Source organism: Asterias rubens, chromosome 3, assembly GCF_902459465.1.
Source record: "Asterias rubens chromosome 3, eAstRub1.3, whole genome shotgun sequence".
Classification (NCBI taxonomy): Eukaryota; Metazoa; Echinodermata; class Asteroidea; order Forcipulatida; family Asteriidae; genus Asterias; species Asterias rubens.
In genome coordinates this window covers 16,618,656-16,640,191 of record NC_047064.1, presented here as the reverse complement: position 1 = coordinate 16,640,191, position 21,536 = coordinate 16,618,656, and the positions used below count along the sequence as shown (strand labels likewise).

At 41.6% G+C, this 21,536-nt stretch overlaps 1 protein-coding gene across 1 annotated transcript in view; it reads left to right on the top strand.

Annotated features, from left to right (window-relative positions):
- The window catches only part of LOC117288109 (macrophage mannose receptor 1-like), a 44,074-nt gene extending 23,578 nt beyond the window's left edge, over positions 1-20,496 (top strand). The window contains exons 17-28 of the mRNA XM_033768809.1: positions 8,421-8,590; positions 9,628-9,707; positions 9,892-9,983; positions 10,596-10,853; positions 11,913-12,079; positions 13,289-13,388; positions 14,211-14,455; positions 15,743-15,917; positions 16,320-16,574; positions 17,489-17,662; positions 18,233-18,289; positions 19,328-20,496. Of these exons, the coding sequence (XP_033624700.1) occupies positions 8,421-8,590; positions 9,628-9,707; positions 9,892-9,983; positions 10,596-10,853; positions 11,913-12,079; positions 13,289-13,388; positions 14,211-14,455; positions 15,743-15,917; positions 16,320-16,574; positions 17,489-17,662; positions 18,233-18,289; positions 19,328-19,638 (2,084 nt within the window). The 3' untranslated portion in view covers positions 19,639-20,496. The remainder of the gene's footprint in view (positions 1-8,420; positions 8,591-9,627; positions 9,708-9,891; positions 9,984-10,595; positions 10,854-11,912; positions 12,080-13,288; positions 13,389-14,210; positions 14,456-15,742; positions 15,918-16,319; positions 16,575-17,488; positions 17,663-18,232; positions 18,290-19,327) is intronic.
- Positions 20,497-21,536: the final 1,040 nt, after the last annotated feature.

Genomic DNA, 21,536 nt, shown 5'->3' with positions numbered 1-21,536 from the left:
TTGCTTTGGTTATTTTGATTTAATGTTTTTATTTTCTACATTTCTATTGTATAATCTTATGTTTGCTTATAATCTTTTTCTTTTCTGTTCTTTTATAGACTTACTCATCAACCCTTTTTTTTTGTAATCTTTTGTGCTTGTGAATAAAATACTTGTATAAAGAACCAATCTTGTCGGGTCACAGGCGTCGTAGACAGGATACAAGTAAGCAAGCACAAAAAAGGGTTGGTGGTGTGACGCAACAAGGATGGAGGCGCTGCAAGATCAAGTGAAGATGTTGACAGCGACGCTGGAGGAGCTGAAGTTAGCGAAGGCTGTGACACCCAAGATTGTTGTCATGCCTCGGGACCGGGGAGCGAAGCTGTCTGGAAAGCCAACAAGCGACAGAGATCCAGAAGTCCGTGAGTGGGCGGAAGACATGCTCCGTTTGACAAAGGACATGTCTGATGAAGAGGGCGCCCAGATAGTCCTGGATCATCTCGCCGGCAGTGCCCGAGCTGAGGTACGTCTCTGCCCCCCTTTGGTGAGAAGTACCCCCACACGCATCATAGAGCACATTATGCTGACATATGCATGCCACGAGACGCCGTCCACACGATGGGAGGAGTTCTACGGCAGACGTCAGCATAGAGGGGAGAGCATCCAAGAATTCTCCCTCAATCTCCTGAAGTTACTCCGTAAGGTGGAAACCGCCACTTCAGAGGACAGCCCCCTACTGGAGAACAAAAACGCCATCTTGATAGAGAGATTTTCATCAGGGCTGGCAGATGCGTCTCTACGGCGTGAGGTGAGACGGTACACGCAAGAGAAGGAGGACATAGAATTTGCCGACCTCCGGAACACTGTTTTGTCGTGGGAGAGCACCCCACCACCACATGTTGCAGAGGCCCGCGCAACTAGGGCGAAGACGGACGAGGTAGACAGCAGCCTCCAGAAGCAACTGGACCATCAGGCGACTCAGCTGAAGGCCACCCAGGATGCCTTGAGCCAACTTTGTGGACAGGTGTCCTTACTCCTGTCAAACCAGAAGACCCCCAGCCCCATGGCAGTCAACAGAGGCCCGCGGACCTGCTATAACTGCGGCGAAGTAGGCCACATCGCCAGATTTTGTCGCAGACCCAGAAGAGACCCGAGAGGTACACCCCCTACAGCCACCCACACTTCCCACCATACCTGGACCGAGGCCACGCCCTTCAACCCGCCCCAACCCAGAGATTCCCCAAACGCCTACCCTCCACAGTAAAGAGCCAGGCGCTGGAGGGAGAGAGAGCTGGCTCAGCGAATTGGAGCAGAGAGGAAGTCTTTGGTAGAGCGGTGACAAAGAGCCCGGAAGTGATTGTTGAGGTGATGGGTCGGCAGGTCCGGTTCATCATCGATACAGGAAGTGAAGTCACCATTCTACCAGAGACTACTTTAAGGCAGTTGACACCCCAGCCGTCCAGAGTTCAGGATGTTTCGAACTGGCTGCGAGTCCATGCTGCCAATGGAACGGAGCTGCCGTATGTCGGATACACCGAGCTCGACATGGACGTCTGCGGAGTCAAACTTGGTGGTGTCGGTGTACTCATATCAAAGGAGTCTGGAAAGGTGGACCAGCCTACTGGTCTTCTCGGCTGTAACGTGATAAGTGAGGTGAGGGCAGCACTGGAGGAGAAGCACGGGAGGAACTACCTAAAGACAGCGAAGGGGAGCGTAAACCACTGTTGGGCCGAGGCACTACTAGCGTTCGAGCTAGGTGAACAACAGTCACCCAAGCTAGAATTTGCGAGGTTAAAGGGGAGAAAGCCGATCTGCATTCCAGCCCGTAGCAGCATGGTCATAACTTGTACGACACGACAACTCCGACATAGCCCTGCGGTTCTGATCCAGGCTGTACAGGGAAACTATGGCAACCTCCCCAGGAATGTAGCAGTGATAGACACCTGTTCCATCCCCATCAACGGATCCGTGTCAGCAAAGATGGTGAACCTAGGCGAGGAGGATGTGTGGCTGCAGCCTAGGAGCAGGATTGGCATCGTTTCCCCCATTTGGGTGCTTAAATCCAGTTCAGATGCGACCCCGGCGACAAGCAACGGTATCCATCTAGATGTGAGAGAAGTAGAGTCCAATCGTCTTTCCACAACGGAGCCACCGATGCAAGAACACCTGCCCTTTGAAATCGACCTTGAAGATACAGGACTAAACAGTGACGAACAGCGGAAGCTGACGGAGCTCTTGGGTAGATACAAAGATGTTTTCTCCCAGGGAGCAGATGACCTGGGGTTCACTACAACCGTTACCCACAAGATCCCCGTGACCACTGACCAACCTGTCCGTGTGCCCCACAGAAGAGTACCCCCACACCAGATGGCAGATGTCAAGGCTCATCTACAACAATTGCTTGACCAGAAGATTATTAGACCCTCTACCAGTCCATACGCTGCACCTATTGTCATCGTACGCAAGAAGGATGGTAGCATACGCCTCTGCGTAGACTATCGGGCACTAAACGAACAGACCAGGAAGGACGCTTACCCCATCCCAAGAATTGACGAGGCCCTGGATTCCCTAGGTGGTGCGAGAATGTTCTCCTCATTGGATCTCGTGCAGGGGTACCACCAGGTAGCTGTTGCCGAAGAGGACATCCCGAAGACAGCCTTCCGTGCAGGCACCGGTGGTCTTTACGAGTATGCCCGCATGCCGTTCGGACTCAGCAACAGCCCAGCGACGTTTCAGAGGCTGATGGAGGTTGTTCTCGGAGATCTAAATTATGGGAGTCTTCTTCTATACCTCGACGACATCCTGGTGTTTTCTAGCTCCTTCAAAGAACACCTAGAGAGACTGGAGGTAGTGTTCAAACGACTTCGACAGCATGGCCTGAAACTGAAACCCAAGAAGTGCTACTTTTTCCGGAAGGAGTGCAAGTATTTGGGCCATGTTGTCTCTGCAAAAGGAATCGCTACTGACCCTGCCAAGACCGAAGCCATTGGTGGATGGAAGCAACCCCAAACAGAGAAGCAGCTGCGAGCTTTCCTCGGAATTGCTGGCTACTACCGGAAGTTCGTGAAACGGTTTAGCCAAATTGCAGCACCTCTCCATGCACTTCTCACTAAACATGGGTGTAAGAAGGGAGCTGCCTGGAGACGTCCTTCGTCAAGTCAACAGCAGGATTTTCGACAACGGTGGAACGTAGACTGCACCAAGGCCTTCGGGGAGTTGAAAGCGCGACTGACGTCCCCTCCTATCCTGGGTTATCCAGATTTTAGCCTGCCTTTCATCGTCGAGACTGATGCCTCCTTTGATGGTTTGGGAGCTGTCTTGTCCCAAGAGCAGAAGCACGGCAAGGTGGTTCTCTGCTATGCCAGTAGAAGTCTCCGTCCACCCGAGAAAAATATGTCGAACTACAGTTCGATGAAGCTGGAGTTGCTTGGTCTTAAATGGGCCATAACGGAGAAGTTTCGAGACTATCTTCTGGGAGGAGAGTTTACGGTTTATACGGACAACAACCCTTTGTCATATCTTAAATCGGCCAAGCTTGCTGCAGCGGAGATGAGATGGGTGAGCCAGCTTGCCCAATTTAACTTCAACATCAAGTATCGTTCTGGCAGGTCCAACGCGAACGCTGATGCTCTAAGTCGCCAGACAGCTCATGCCGAAGAGACCCTGCCAGAGGTAACCCACTCTACATCACTCCAGGGGATTTCTGACGCAGCACCCAAGGTAAACCGAGTAAGCGTCCGCTCAGCCATTGCTGTAGAGGCTACCCCAGCAACGACTACCCTCCCAGGGTACACTCCTGAAGAATTGGCCAGACTGCAGAGTGAGGACCCAGTGATCTCCAGACTTTTGGTGTTCTGGAAGCATGGAGCCAAACCCGACTTGACCCAACTGAGACGAGAGACGACAGCCACGAGAAACCTCATACGGAAATGGGATAGAATCCGAGAGAAGGATGGTGTTTTCTATCTTCATTCCCAAGATCCTTTGGAAGGTGATCGTACTCAGTTAATTCTGCCCACCAAGCTACAGCCAGTGGCACTAACGGCTCTTCATAACCAAGCTGGACACCAGGGACAGGAGCGCACCCTTGCATTGGTAAGACAGAGGTTCTACTGGCCAGGCATTGCTGCAGACGTAGAGAGGTGGTGTAAGAAGTGCGAGCGATGTACTGTTGCAAAGGCACCAGTTCCAAACATCAGACCCACCATGGGGACCCTTCTTGCTGAACATCCCCTAGACGTCCTTGCGATCGACTTCACTCTGATGGAGAAATCTTCAGATGGCAAAGAAAACGTTCTGGTCATGACCGATGTTTTCAGCAAATTCTCCATCGCGGTACCTTGCCGGGACCAGAAGGCATCAACCGTCGCGAAGGTACTTGCCAAGGAGTGGTTTCAAAAGTACGGTGTACCAAGGAGAATTCACAGCGACCAAGGAAGGAACTTTGAGTCTACGCTGGTGAAAGACCTTTGCTCCGTGTATGGGATTATCAAAAGCCGAACCACTGCCTACCATCCGCAGGGAAATGGGCAGTGCGAGCGGTTCAACCGGACTCTACATAATCTCCTTCGTACCCTACCGTCAGAGCAGAAGAGGCGATGGACAGAGCACCTGCAAGAGCTGGTTTTCATGTATAACTGTACGCCGCACTCATCCACTGGGTTGTCACCATTCTTTGTGTACATGGGACGAGAGCCAACCCTACCGATCGATCTGATGTTCGGCTTAGCAGAGACGGTGACCAATCCTTCACCAAATCTAGATGCGTGGGTGAAACAACACCAACAGAAGTTGAAGGATGCTTGTGCATTGGCCCGAGGGAAGATGCAACAGAAGGCAGACAGCAGGTGTAAACGCAATGACGTCAGGGTTAACGACAAAGGAATACCCATCGGGACAAGAGTTCTTCTTCGAAGTCACCCCCTTGGAAGGAACAAGATCGCGGACCACTGGAAGGCAACCCCCTATGTTGTAGTTTCACAACCTCAGCAGAATGTTTATGAAATTCAGCTGGCTGATGGCACTGGGCCACTGAAGCGAGTTACCAGGACGGAGATCCTCAACACTAAAGAAGTTGTCCCCAGCGAGGAAGACCAACAAGAAGAAGCGACTCCCAAGTCATCAGTTGTCAATTCACCGATGTCTGAAACAGAAGACCAGGGAGACAACACGACCAGCTTGGACGGATCCACTCTTGTAATGAAGATTTCCTACCCTGTGTCCAAACCCCCAAACCCCGTGATTAGTTCCTCTTCGCCTGTGTTAAACATTCAGCCCCAAGGAACGGACGTAGCAGCGGAGCTTGCAGTGGATGCAGTCTCCTTCGATTCTCCTTCGGAACCTAAGACGACAAAGGCTGATATTCATCCTGAGAGTACGCACATAGCAGCGGAGCCTGCTATGGTGGCAGTCTCCGTCGATCCAGTCGTATCTAACGTCAATCCAGTCGTTTCTAACCTCGATCCCATCGTTGACATCGCAGATGACACTCAACAGTCTACTTCAACTCAAGACGAGCCTGTGAGCAAGCCGTTGAGACAATCCACTCGCCAAGGAGCCGGCAAACACTCCAATCCTTTCAACCTTCCCAGGACAACCAGTCATCGACTTATATCTACTTCATGTATATCAGCAAACTCTACTCTTCTGAGCGATCGTTTAGAAGGATGGATCGATGGTTTTCTACAACAAGCGGTTACTCTTACTACTCCACTCCAGACGTCGGAGTTATGAAGACAGCTATTAGAACTCTTCATCTTAGGGACTGTAGTGTTGCTATGTATTTTATTAATTTTTGGTTTTGCATTATTCGGCACTCCTGGTGAATGGAATCCATTGATCAGGAGTAGTATCCAAATTTGTTTAAAAGATTCCTGATGAAACGTTTTTTCTTTTGGACTTTGTTTTTGCTTTTCATTTATGCAAAAAATGCACAAATTGGCGTTGTACCGCAAAATGGTAGTTTTATATAAACCCAGTTTTTAAAAGGTTGTTGTTGCGCTTCAAGATTAATATTTTGCGTTTTTTTGTCATTTTACTGTTAAATATTGGTGTGGAACCCAATAGGTTAGCAGAGGAGATTGTGACCAGGCACTTTAAGTGACTGCCCCCTCTTAAGTTAACTAATTGTTGACTTAGCAGCAGCCCACCTGCTGAGGGTCTTGTTTCCCAGGGCATGGTCAGTGTGGTCAGCCCCAGCTCTACCCCAGGTATAGTGTAGCTATTGTGCAACTAAGTCATTCCATTGCAAGTTATCATCGTGTGTGCAAGTCATTTTTCCAAGAGTCTCAGAGCCATTCCAGTTTTCAGAGTTATTCCCATCCTTGTTATGTAAGTACCAAATCTTTCTTTGTTTCTTATTACTGCTAGACTACAATCCATATTTGTGTTTATTATTATTGCCGTTTCTGAGGAGATTCCTTGTATTTTAAGTGGGTTTGAATAAGTTTCCTTTGTCTATACAATTGTAGTTCTTTGCATTTGTTGTTACTTTTGTTTTAGTTTGGAAGCACTAATTAAGCCAGTGTTTTGCCCAAACTTGTCCTTTTTGGATTGTCTCTACTCTGTTTATATTTGAAACAGTTGAGAATAATGTTTCCATGGATTAATTTACCTTGCTATATGGAGGAAGGAAAGAGTTCTTTTACAAGTTTCCTTAAGAAATAGTTTGGTTTATTATATTTTACTTTACATTTCATTGAAGATGGAGTGTACAGTTATTTGTTGTTTTAGACTCTCCCATGTCCATACTTTTAGTGTGCATGTCACAGAGAAGTTTAAATGCATGAGTTGTATGGATTTCATTTCATTATTGGTTTTTCTTGTTAACTGATTTACCTAGTTCATTGCAAAGTTCTTGCTAGGATAACCTTGATTGAGTCACTTTCGATAATTGTTATTATTCTTTATTTTGCTCTTTTTGCCATTCAGGTCTTTCAGTTATGATTAAGTTATTGTTTCTTTTGTACATTAGATTTCTGTGTTTCTATTCCATGAAACTTCAGAGATTTACAGTTTCTTGTGTAAGGTTCTAGCATAGACCCCACATGAGATTCTTAGTGTTGTATGCTATGGGTTGTTTATTGCAGAGATGTAGAGATTAAGTAATTAAGTACACCAGCTGTGGAATGTCCTAGGAACTTCCAAGGTTCATGGCTGTGTGTTTGGTTTATTGACATAGGTTTAGCTACATCACACAACTCTGTGTTGACCAGTATCAATACTGTGCTGTGTGTGTGAGGGCATGCTATAGTTAATTGCTATGTGATCACTGCACAGGTGGCTTACATCCAGAACCACTATCTAGATTGTTTATGTTACAGCCATGTTGCTAGCTCATTAGTATGTATTTGTCTTTCTGGACAGCTGTGTCTATTGTGTATAGCAGTGTTAAAACTTAGTGTTCTTAACTGTACTCTTGGGTTTTCGTGAATATTTAATAAGGTGGACTGAGGAACTATTTTATCTTTGGCTAAAGGGTATAATAATAAATGTGTTTCTCTATTGTAAAAGTTATCTTCTTAAGCTTGAGACATTTGCTATTTGCCATAGAACTTTAATGTTTCAGGTTTGCTTTGGTTATTTTGATTTAATGTTTTTATTTTCTACATTTCTATTGTATAATCTTATGTTTGCTTATAATCTTTTTCTTTTCTGTTCTTTTATAGACTTACTCATCAACCCTTTTTTTTTGTAATCTTTTGTGCTTGTGAATAAAATACTTGTATAAAGAACCAATCTTGTCGGGTCACATATGTAAATGTTAATTACAACTGGAGTTGAAACCAACGGTTCTTTTTAGAACCACCCCAACTCATTAGAGATAGTCATTACATGGTGTTACCGCAAACCTTTCCATATCTCATTTCCACCATGCAAGGTTTCAAATCCTACTTAAATGTAAAAAAAAATCCACGGGATAAAGAATATATTTTTGTTGTTTTTACTCTTTCCTGAGTTTTTGTGAAAGAAATCCACAAGACTTCATCTTTGCTAGGGTGGTCAGGTATGCTCACCTTTGGCTTCCACCTCTTGGACCCTGGTTCGAATCCGACCAGGGGGCATGATGTGGATTGGGTTTTCAGTCCCTCTGTGTAGGAATTTCCTAAAATAATTCTCTTTTTCTGGCACATAAACAAAACTAAAACTTCTTCATCGTTGTCTTTCTATAATTGGGTTCTTGGCTAATATAGTGATTATAATACATGTATGTATTCGGGCAATCACATTTACAAGCACATGTACATGTACAATATTTAAGAAAACAAGTAAAACAACAGTGGGGTGCCCAGGAGAGCATAAAAGTTAAAAAAATAACTATTGCCAAAAGGCGTATGTCTCCGAATTAGCAGATTATACTGCTTTTTCTGAGAGTCCTTTGGCTTCACAACCAGAATCAATAAACAAAATGATTGAAATGCTATTATCTACTTGTAATTCAGGTGAACCCGAGTGGGAACAGGTTCTAGTGAAGTCGGTAGCTTGTCTGTACTTGAGTAGACCAGAGGATGGCCAACTGAGCTGGGTTGAGGCAGAGGCATTCTGTAACAACAGAGGAGCGCACCTTGTTAGCATCCTGGATCCCATAGAAGAAAACATTTACTCATACTATGTAAGTTAATGTTCTCTCAGGTCAAAGTAAGAAGATCTATATAAACTGCCTGTTATTCTGAAAAGGGGGATTTCTTAAGACGATGTTTTGCACTCTTAGGGACTGTTTAGAATAGTCAATGTTAAAGAATATGGATAATTTGTGTAGGACACAAAACATAATGTCCACAGATTTACATAAAACTCACACAGTTGAAGATGATGATATTAGAAAGCTTCCCTTAAAATATTACTTGCTGTAGGTGCTGTAATTTTTAAGAACTTAGTAAAAGAAGTCACAAAAAAGACTAGCTTGTCCCAGTTGGAGGAAAATTATTGTTAGCATGTAAAACGCATTTTCATGATGTTGTTTTACTTATTTCTCAAAACTACAGCACCTCAGCAAGTCATATTTTAAGGTTAGCGTTCTACTACCATTATCTTCAAACGGTGTAAGTTTGATGTAAATCTGTGGACATTGTGGAAGATGATTATTAATAACAATTAGTAATGCCTTAGATAAACCAGATGTTCAAATGTCTCTGACAGTAGTTTTCAATGGCTTTTTCTGGCTAAACAACCAAGTTTTTCTTTTTAGGTTAATCACAAATGAAATTGGCAACCTTGGGCCAGCTGAATATTTTGTTTTATTTTTGATTGTTAAAACATGTATATATATCCTTGCCCAATGGTGCTGGATTTCTCCAGTTTTCCTGCCACATTAAAAAACTGAATTTTGATTCTCAGTTATTTCTATTGATCCACCTGTCCACAATTTCGAAATTTGTAAACATTGACAGTTCTGAATGGCCCTAAATACAGGAGTAAAAACCAAAACAGGTGGCTCTATCAGAGTTGTTAACTTTGCCTGATTCTGCAGAAAGTTCCCTGAAAATAAACCAATCTTTCTCAAATTACTCCCGAAATGGCACAACTAAGATAATGCAGTGATGATTTCAGGTGGTGTTTAGGTCAATGCCGTTTTATATATCAAAACTACTATAGCAATGATCTAAATGATTCTACATGTACATGTATCTCATTCAATCTTCCTCGCAGTTGCCTAAGTACTTTGGTAGCGATTTGGAATCTTGGCCGTGGCTAGGGTACAGGTTCTACCCAGGGGCTTCTGAATACACGTAAGTACTGGATTCTTATCGTGCCACATTATACCTGGCATTATACTTGATTGCCTCAGGCTTCCCAGCTATCGTGATTAAGCTTACCTGAGAGGCGTCCTTGGTCTAATTGACAGAACTTTTTTATCATAGTAACACTATTTTCTTAAGAATGATATGGGATTTCCCTAATTTATACATGTAGGTGGTCCGATGGCTATCATTCAACTTTTTCAAATTGGGGAAGTGGCCAGCCAGCCGACAACGTTGGTGATTGTGCTGTCCATGAAGTTCGTGGTAAAGTATAAACATTTGTTTTTTGTATTCCTTCAAAGTTTTTATCTACAACCCCAAGTGAAGACTAAATGTCATAGTGTTTTCACAAAAGATTTTGAAACTTTTTTTCTGATAATGCAAAGTTTTAATTAAAGAAATAGGCTTCTTATTTATACATCTTATTAACAATGTGTGCATTTATACATTGGTAATGCAATAAGCGGTTCCAATTGCAACCATGGCCTCCAATGCCCTGGTCTTGATCTTGGTCTTGGTGCCCCATCAAGCGTTTTCCGTATACCTTGTGATTTTCCAATGGAATTGTGCCATTTGCAAAATGAAAATGGCCTTGCCCTCTGAAAGATGAAATTCTGGGCCTGAAATTCACTTTGCTTTTGCATGAAGTATAAACCAAGAGCCTGCATGCTGGTTTTAGGAAGTTTTGCATTTGTCAAATCTGATTACTGTTAAATAATTTCAAAAAGATTTTACAGAACAATCTATTCTTCTAGCTCTGTGTTCTTGGGGGAGGGATAATAAAAAGGGTTTGACTCATCAACTCAAGCGCATTTTGTTTGCTGCGTACATCAAAAATGTCCTGGAAAAAAACTTTTTTTGTGTTTTTGTTTGTAGGTTTGCACAGTTGGTTTAACATCAATTGTGGCCTTCGCCGTCCCTTCGTCTGCAAGAAAAACTCAACCTCAACAGAGCCCATCATTAAACCACCCACTGAGATGCCGCCAGCTAATATGGGCTGCGCTGGCGGAACTCGCATCGGGAATGTCTGCTACAAGCTGGTCACAGAGGAAATGTCGTGGGAGGATGCTCGTCAAACCTGTGCAGCTGAGAAGAATGGTGATTTGGCTTCAATCCCTGAGTATGCTGTGCAAGGTAAGACTGCAGTGAGATGAATGCGTAAATTTGTATTCACCATTCATAAGTACCTCAGACAAATTCGCTATTCCTATTGGTGGAGAGCGCGTCACGTGGGGGTGTTTAAACGTTTGATAATGACCAGCTGGAGGTCTGTTTGTAGCCGGTTGTTTTCAGATACTATGCGCTAGTCTTGGTGCAAGACGTTTCTGCAACAAAATGCAACACACGTTCAAAGCTCAACGACGTCAGAAAACGGATAAGTTTTACAGAGTTTCTTACTTTATTACACAATTTAACCAAAAAGGCATCTATGAATGGGAGTAAAATGTTAGTGACTCGTTCTTAAATTGCCCTTTAAAACCTTGCAAGGTCATGGCAGTGCGATAAAGGCCCTTGCCTTCACCTCCAGTCTCTGCCACAACCCTGCCGGCTTTAAACGGCCGTTGAAGAACTCGTCGCTACCCTTTTATTCAAAGCAGACCCGAGTTTGCCTATGACAAACTGGGGTTGGTACTCAACGATTTTGAAAGAGCATTTTTTGCAAAAAAAAATTCAATATAATTTTCACTTTTCTCACATAAATGTTATAATGATTTAATCTACAATTGTGCGAAATTTCAACAATAAACCATTATCCCCATGGAAAAAAAAAAAAAAAACAGACGACAAAAATATCATAACCACATGCATGTTGGCACACTAGCTGTATGCCATTGCTAATTTACGCATAAAGCAATCAATACATACCAGTACTAAAATGTATAATTCATGTAGCACAACCATAGAGTGTTGCACAAAATATGACTCTTTGACTTTGAGACACTGAGCCCGAGGACGCAATTGTAAATGAAAACTTAGGGCTAGAAATAGAAGAACATTTTTGCAGAATTCCTACGCTTTTCACAAAACATGCAAAAAGAGCATTTTATGAATGGGAGTAACAAAGTAGTAACCCGATCTTAAACAGTTGTTTAAAAACTCTCCAGCTACTAACCTACCAGTTGCCATTTAAGACCCCATCGCCTACGCTTTTATTTCATTGTAATTATTTTGATCTTTTATTTTTGTGTCCAGTATTAATAACAACACTTCTGACCCTGGTTGAGCAGAAGGACATCTGGATTGGAATGTCATCTAAGATGCCTGGCAGTAACTACATTAGAGAGTTCCATTGGGTTGATGGGACTACAGTAGCGTTTACCAACTGGGCATCTGGTCAACCAAATCTACCTTTAGATAAGGTAATATTTCAGTACTTCGGCTTGTTTTAAAGAAGGGTCATGGATTGGTTGTTGTTGTTTTTCTGACTAAATGTTTTCGGTTGAACAAAAGTGAATCCTTTCTCAAAATAGTTCAATATCTATCAACAAGTTACTATCAACTTGCTTCTTCTCACCAAGTAGGTTTTTGTTGTCATTAATTTTTTAAAGGAACAGCACGTTGCCTTGGATCGGTCGAGTTGGTCTTTGAAAAGCGTTTTGTGACCGTTTATTATAAAATGCATATGGTTAGAAAGATGATATAAAAGTAGAATACAATGATCTACACAAATATGCCTTGAAATTGCGTGGTTTTCTTTTTACCTCGTCCAATAACACGGTCGGCCATTTATGAGAGTAAAAATTTTGACTCTCATAAATGGCCGACTGTGATAGTTCACGACGTAAAAAGAAAACTGTGCAATTTTGAGAGATACTTGTGTGGATCATTATACTCTACTTTTAAAACATCTTTCTAACCATATACATTTCATAACAAACGTTTTCAAACGCTTTTTATAGACCAACTCGCCCGATCCAAGGCAACGTGTTCCTTTACGTATGTTCCAAACCTTAAATTAATTGAGCAGAATGATTTTTAAAACAAAAATATTAGAAGAACAATTTTTAATTTAATATTTTTGTCTGACTTCGTGAGATGTTAGGGATGGAAAGTTGCATCGTAAACAAGTGACAATTCTAATACATTGAAGGCTGATTTTTGTACGTGTTGGGTTTTTCTGCTTCAGTCATTGCTGATGTCTGCATAGTTCAGGATGGATTACATACAGAATTAAGACTAGTCTTAGTTAGGATGAGTTCCTAGTCCTAATTTACTTAGGACGAGCCATAAGTTTTTAATGACTCCTAAAGAGTCAAAGGACTAGTCCTAAGTAAGAACTATCTTTGTAAAATCAACCCCTGGTCTCATTTTGCTTTGGATTTCTGCTGTGTTATATTTGTTTGTGATGAAAACAAAATATACATTTGTTTTTTTACAGAGTTAATGACTGAGTAGTGATTGGAAAATGTGAAAATCTTTGGTCACTTTAATCTCAAGATAGATACAATTATTATTCCTACGTTTTTTTTTTTTTTTTTTTTTTTGTTTTTTTTTAGAGTTGATGGTTGAGTAGTGATGGGGAAATGAAACTTACAAAAATGTTTAAACCATTGTGACTTTATTCTCAGGATCATTGTGTGAAAATGCTGAATGATCCCGACGTTCCTGGTCAGTGGTATGATGACTTGTGCGATCAGAAATATCCTTCCATCTGTCAATATGACTTAAGTAAGTACTACATTGACTGTCTACATTAATAATGGTGTCTTATTGTTGTGAGTTCACTTTGTAGTAAAAGACGCAACTTAGAAATATTAGACACGTACAGAATATTGTGGTTCAACTGGTTTAATGACGGACAAAGGTCTGACAACTTCAGAATCCGAATGAGAACTAGCAAACATAATGTACAGGTGTCTTTTGTACAGCATTTTTTACTTGGAATACAGAGCAAAACATTCCATAAAATGCATTGATATTAAACCATTAATTAAGGTAGCGTTTAGCAATGAACCTGGCAAAACAGCCTGCTGTGTTCCACCAACAGAGGGCGCTAGCGTGGCAAAATGAGCTCCCGCTGTTTACATACATATGCGATTCTATTTCACGAACAGCAGTTGTGGTTAAGTGTTTAATGCACGAGCGTTCATTGTGGCGCTTATCGCACGGATTGCAGAGTGTATTGGCGGTCGTTACCAATATCTGTTTCAGTCACTGGCCAGTGGTTAACCGATGGCAAGTTCAACCAAAACAGTTATTAGTTACGACCGCCAAAACACACCCCAGATTTAAGTAAGTAATAACTTATAAGTAATAAGTGTCATGTGATTTCACAATACATTGTATTGCACTCAAATCCGTCACTCGATGACGCTCATGGCGCTTGTTCATAATATTACCCATGGTCACTGGGCTGTTTATTTTATTCCTTAAACATGTTTAACCAACAGCACACAGTGTACATACATGTACATCTACAAATCTTAACTTTTTAAATATTTTTGTTAGATATGAAATGTTGTAATAACTTTTCCTTCTCATTATTGACAGCTGTGGGCGGAGTCAAACCTCCTCCAGACCTTGGTAAGGAGTGCCCGGACGGCTTTGAAGGTCTGAAACCAGCTTGCTTCAAGATTGACACTGTACCCCGGAGCTACTCAAGCGCCTTATCATTCTGTGAGGATCAGGATACAATCTTGGCTCCAGTTGAGAATGGCTATGAAGATGCCTTCATCGAGTTGATGATGTTTTCTTATGGTGTTTCGTCTGCTTGGATTGGACTGAGATCAAACGAGGTAAACATAATTATGTAAATCAAGACGTCTCTGCTCAAGAAGGCAGCGGTTGAATGGTGGTTGAGGTGGCTGAATGCGAGTTGTGGGCTACGGCTACTGCTACGGCTGTTGCTCAGGACACCCTTTACTGCAGCACATGGCAGTGTCATGGCTGAACGGTTAAGAGCACCGGATTCAAGCACTGGTGTTTGATCAGCAGGGTGTGGGTTCGGATCCTGGTCATGACACTTGCTACATAAAATTGGGGAGGTAGTGCTTTCTGCTCTACCGGCTAGGCTTCGAATTGAAGATACCCAAGCCTACATTCATATGGACTGTGAAAGGGGTAACCCTGCTTCAGCCATAGGAGTAGGTGGCAACGACCTCTGGAAAAAATAATTGTAGCCCACACCTTGAAGTGGCCTTCAGGCCTTGTGTGTCAGGCGACTTGCATACCAAATTAAAATAAACAAATTAAAATAAAAAAATGACGTACCTCGCCTTCCATCTCTAGGACACCAATTCTAATCATGCAGGAGGCACAGCCCTTTTCACACTGTCTTAATCCTTGTGGAATACAGCCCTGTGGAGACCCTGGGAGTTTTGTTACCCTACTCTGGCGCACTTTCATACTGCCCCTGTCTATGCATGTAGGTCCCTATTCCATGGGGTTCCGGTTGCTCGTTTGGAATACCTCAAGATGTTACCACTATACCACTATTCCAGAGCAGGGGTGAATATTCTCTGCGGAATGCACACTTGATCCAAGTGTAGAAGTGCAGGTCGTTATTCGTGGGTTGCCCACAGGAAATAGAGTAGTGTACCTGTGCTTATAAGATGGTTTCTTCATTCCTATTGGTAGAGAGCAACAGCTGGAACAGTTGTGCCACACCACGCGATACGCGCGACGCGCGACGCGCACAGCATTCCCTTATAAGGAGTTGTTTACCCGAGGGCCTTACCATTTCATAGCTGGAGGGGTGTTGTGTTGAAAGAAATCATTGAACAATTAAAATGTTTGCATTTATTTTACTTTTTTTTTTCAAAAAAGTGTTGATGTTTTTTGTTCGAAAAAGGTATTTATGAATGGGAATCAAAATGTGTTGAATCGGTTTTTAACTAGTGGTTTAAACTCTCTGAGGCCTGGTTCTTGATAATTTACCTCGACTTCGTCTCAGTAAAGTTATCAAGAACCAGGCCTCGTTGGGCTTAAACCACTAGTTGAAAACCTCTTCACCACACATTGGTTCCCTTAGTGTTGAAAAAGCTTTTCTGAGATTGATGGCAATGTCCTCTGTATTGTTAAAGGAAACATCTGGATCCTACAAATGGTCTGCTGACAATTGGCCTTTGACCTTTACCAACTGGGGAGACCAGGAACCATCGAGTGAGAAAGGATGCGTCGCGTCAGTCTTCTCCAAGGGCTGGCAGTCAGTGGACTGTTTTAATCCCATTAGGGCAACCATATGCAGATCTAAGGAAGGTATGTGGAATTTTTCATCAGCTTTTTGAAACATGCTGGAACTATTTGGTTTGGGTGGATACAAAAATGTTTACGCAAATCAAATTGGACCCCTTACATTGTGTCCACCGCATCTATACATAAAAAGGCTTATGCATTGTAACTGACACATGGTGATGGTTTTTTGGGTTTTTTTTTTTGTGAATTATCTTATTGCACAACAGTTCAATTTGCATTTTTTGCAATTTGCATCTTTTCCATTTTGCATTTTCTTATCCACATTTGCATTTGCTTATCCATCTCCCCACTCCAAGTGCCTCAAGACCTGTAAAATGTTATTACAAAATTAGGATTGACCACCAAACATACATGTACGGCTTACATGTATAGTAAAAATTACTTTTATATTACAATTCCTTTCAGATACACCTCCAAGTTCAGCGCCAGTTGATCCCGACCTCCGCTGCCCAGAGACATGGTACCCATTGGGAGACCAATGCTTCCTCATCGATACCGGCTTCGAGAGCGACAACGTCTTGAACGCCTTCTTCAAGTGCAGCTCCCTCGGTGGTTTGCCTCCTAGTGTTCATAGTAGAGATGAGAATCTCTTTGTCCGGAACACTGTGCTGAATGAACTCAGCGGGCGGTATGCATGGCTCGGACTTGTACTCAGTGAAGGTAAGACATGTGTTTTGATTACAGGTGAAGTCTCTTTTATATAATCTAAAAATCATCCTTAAAAATTATCAAAATTCTTTGTCTTTCTTTGCTTAGTGTGATTTGTATTCTCCAAGATTTTTCGTATCTCGGATCTTATCAACTCCAATTCGAAGAGATCGCATTATATCAACCTCTTTTTATTTTACCGTCATTGGAAAGATCAGAGATCACTCTTTTCAATAAGGGTAAGCTCAGGTATGGAGGGTGAACACAGCAAAATCAACAGTTTTTTTTTACAAATGGCCTTTGTGCTCAGGCTTACAGTAAGTGGGTTTTTTTCTTTTTGTAAACTTGGTCGACTAAAGTCAGCAATGGTAAGGAACTGTAAGAGGGGGTTCCAGTGGAGTCAACTTTGACTGTGGTAAGGAAGAGGGGGTACTTGTGCATTCAACTGGCAGTGTCATGGCCGAGCGGTTAAGAGCACCGGATTCAAGCACTGGTGTTTGATCAGCAGAGTGTGGGGTCAAAGCCCGGTCGTGACACTTGCTACATAAAATTGGGGAGGTAGTGCTTGCTGCTCTACCGGCTAGGCTTCGAATTGAAGATGCCCAAGCCTACATTCGTATGGACTGTGAAAGGGGTAACCCTGTTTCTGCCCAAGGAGTAGGTGGCAATAGCCTCTGGAAAAAATAAGTGTCATTCAGGCCTTGTGTGTCAGGCGACTTGCATAAAAAAAATATTAATAATAAAGTTGCCTATGTATCCTAACTAATTCATCCAACTGTCTTGAGGCGCCTTTGACCAACTTTGGTTGATTTTGGCGCAATATAAATTCCCTCGGATTGATTGCTAGTAAGGAAAGAGTTAAGATAAGGTATCAGATGGAACAACATCAGTCAAAATTAAACCTTCTTTAATTTAACCTTCCCAAGGTAAATATAAGTGGATGGACGAATCTCCTGTGGAGTACACCAACTGGAAGGAGGGTGAAGACACATCCTTAAACGATGGCAAAGATTGTGTTGTGATGGCAGCTGAACTTGATGGCAAGTGGGAGCGAAGGGCTTGTACTGAACAATCCCAAGTTATCTGCAAACGACCACCAGGTAAAGAAGGGAACAACATTACATTTAACAGCTACTTGGTGAAAGACGCTCTCTTATTGACCGCTCTCAACTTTCCCCATGAGAGGTTGCCTTTTTCCTCGAACCACTCTCACAAGAAAAGGTCTTAGGAAACTTGCCATCTTCAAGTCATGTGTGTCCATAGTGTATAGCTTAATATATTGAATACGGAAACAAATGTTACATCAGGCCATTAAACAATTTTTTCTAACAAATATTATATCATAAGGTGTTGTGTTGTGAATTTTTTAAAAACATTTGCGAAAGACTGCCGGGGTTGAAATATTGGGCTATTTACACTTTGTCCCTGATTTTTGTTTGTAAAATCAAATTTTGTGCTGTAACTTTTGATTTCTGTGCTTGCTTTTGTTTCCAAGTGTAACTTGTTTTCCAGAAAGAGTGAGGGTTTAGGTAGTGGTGACTGATAGGTGCATAAAGCTCTCTAATCTTAATGAATTTTAGCCTAAATTTAAACTTTAAAATCAAAGAGGGATAATATAATTCCCATTGTTTCCTGAAGCGTAAATCTTTTTATTGCATTTCATTTTCAAGGTGTTCGTACAACAACCGTTCCAGCTACAACAAATTTCTGGATGGTTACATATCAAGGTATGTAATTTGTGTTTTTGTCATTTTTTGTAACCTCTTTGATCAAAGTAAAATGTTGTTTAATTAAATTGCCATGTTGTTGGACAAGAGGATGGAGCCATTTGATGTCAGGAGTAACCAAAATTAAGTAGGGGAAAAGTGCCAAGTCTTTGAGAAAGTAATAACTAAATGTACAGGCCTTTTTGTGAAGTTGCCCTGCAGGCTAGTAGACTGTGCATTTTACCTTGCCCCTTGAAGTTTTGGTTTAAGAATATTGTCATAAATGCATCTTTGTTTTGTCATATTTAATTTATGTTTCTGATATGCTCTTGATAGTGATTACAGCCAGTTAAACAGTCTTGTCCATAATACAAGTGCTTGGACTGTCCTGTCCTTCAAAAAGGGTCTCAAGACACACCTGTTCTCCAATTTGTAGCTGGTTGTCTTCATTACATTGGTCTTTCTCCCTAAAGTGCCTTGCGTCCTTTAGTAATTTGGCACTATATCAGGGGGAGGTGTATGCTTTCTGTATTTTGTGCTTTGCTAATGTCTGCTGTATGTTTTTAATGTGTTACTGTCTCCTTCTCTGTATTTGTTATATTATATATTCTTTGGCACTTTTTTTTGTTTATACATAATTATAGAATGGTGTGTAAAAATGTGGTTTAATGTATTTTTGATGTATTTTTATGTACACTTTTCACACCAGGAATTTCTTGTACTAAAATATTGAATTGAATTGAGTTATTATTGTTTATCATAATGTGTTTTACAAGTAGGATTTGAAACTTTGCATGGTGGAAATACATTATAATAAAAGTTTGCAACAACACCATGTAATGATAATCTCGCTATGAGTTGGGGTGGTTCTGAAAAGAACCGTTTGTTTCAACTCATGAAATTATGTTTCGATCAGTATGCTCTGATCATCTTCTTGAGAAAGCTGGACTCTGATGCTGCATGTTGATTAAGTTCTGATGATGCAGATTCGCTTGGGGATGCAGGAAGGCCGGAACTTTAATTCAACATATAAAATGTGCTTTATGTTTCCAATTGTAGCCAGTACAGGTATTGGAGTAGGTCCTCTGGTTGGCATCGTCGTTGGAGGAGCAGTTGGCTTGATAGTCTTTCTGGTCGGTGCTTGCTACCTCTGCGACAAAAAGAAGCATGAAAATTGGAGTGGTGACGACCCAGAAGGTCCTCGCAACGTAAGGCTCAGCACGGACGTTGAGCTTCGAATCAAAGGACCGGACGAAGAAAAGGGTGAAGGGTCCGGAAACTGTAAGAGTGATTCCGGCAGCCGTAAGAGTGAATCCACCAGCCATAAGAGCGATTCGGATAGCAATTGCGGGGACAGCGTTTCGTTGTAGCTGGTTTCTGGCCGCTCTTGAAAGCTTGGTTTGCTCAAGGTTCGTTGCTGGATGTGCTGTGTGAGATCATTGACAGTCTAAAATAACTATAGTATCTGAAGCCGTCTTCAATAGCATCCCGCATTAATTCTAAAAAAAGAAGCTACATGTAAGTACCCGGATCTCAGACAAAAGTGTCAAATTTCACGGACACGCACGTACATTAAAATTATAAGTTTACTATAATAGTGATAATAATAATTGTGGCTTCTTATATAGCGCACATGTCTGTCACTCAGTGACGCTCCTGGTGCTGTAACATACAGTATTTCCTGCAAGATGTGGGACTACAATACTCCTCACAACTAACTACACTTCTACTGCAGTTTGACGTATCGAGGACGCAGTGATCAAGGTGGTGTAGCATGTTTGTCTGACAGCCGGGTATTTTAACAAAAGAGACATCATTAATGCGGACTGCTATTCCACTTGGATTTATTTACAGCAAAATTCCACAGGCCACGCCTTATTATTAACACTCGGCAATTCTGGGCTCCTTTTTGGGTTCAACACCCTGTCTGCATCAGCAACAATTTACATTTAACTTTTACTGGGTCTGACACCCATCCTTATGTAAGTACTCAACCAGGCACTTGGTTTTCTGTCAATCAATGTCTTTTAATCAAGAGATTTGAGCAGACACAGATGTTGGGACATCACAGGTTGTTGCAACAACAAAAATATGTAAAATAATGTTAATTTTGTAACGTTGATGTTGCTCAACCAACAGCTAAAGACAATGGACAGTACTGGTAATTGTCAATGACCAGTCTTCTCACTTTGTGTATCTCAACATATGCATTAAATAACAAACCTGTGAAAATTTGAGCTCGATTAGTCCTCGAAGTTGCGTGACACCAAGTTGTATGCTTTCAGATGCTTGATTTCGAGACCTCAAATTCTAAACTCAAAAAACTCAAAATCAAAATCATGGAAAATTACTTCTTTCTCGAAAACCACGTCACTTCAGAGGGAGCTGTTTCTCACACTGTTTTGTACTATCAACCTCTCCCCATTACTCATTACCAAGTGAGTTTTTTTGCTGATAATTATTTAGAGTAATTACCACTAGTGTCCACTGCTTTTAATTATGTAGTGATTCAGTTTTTAATTACTTAAAGAAAATAACAGTAAAAATCCCATTCAGTTGTTAAAGCACATGGTACCTCTATAAAGATTGAATTATTGAACTACTAAAAAAAACAAATCTGGACAATACCCCACGCCCACCAGCTATGTACACACCACTGTGCATTGTACATATTTTTGTACATTGTCTTTGGCCAGTATTAACAATCTTGTGTATGTATTTTGCTTGATACATATGTCCAAATTTGTTGTAGAGAAAAAAAATCTTGAAACAAACTATCAGGAGTATTCGGGCCATGCAACTCCAAATAATATTGCTGGTCAAAGAATAGTTACTACATTGTAGCTAAATGCCATGAAGTGTACATGGATTGTGGCTGGACGATTTTTGTAAAACTGTTGCTTTCAAATGAAGTCATTCTGCCAAGCAATTTTATAAAATTTGCTTTTAACAACTTAATGAAATTATGCAAAGGCCATAACTTGAACAGTGTATCTTTTGTGCACACAGAAGGCTAGTAAGTAATATCAATGCTTTGAGCTCGACAGGGGGAGACCGTAATTTAAAAGTAATTATTTACGTTGATCTTGTTGCTGTGATGTATAACAATTTTGTGTTTATTTGTTCCTTTGTAGGTAAAAATTTGTTTTTACAATGATTGTGCTATTTTCATTTCATGCAGGCAAGCTTTTTTTTATATTTAAAATAATTTTAGTAATCATTGTCTTCTCTTGGATTTTTTGACAACACTTTTTGACAACTTTACTTC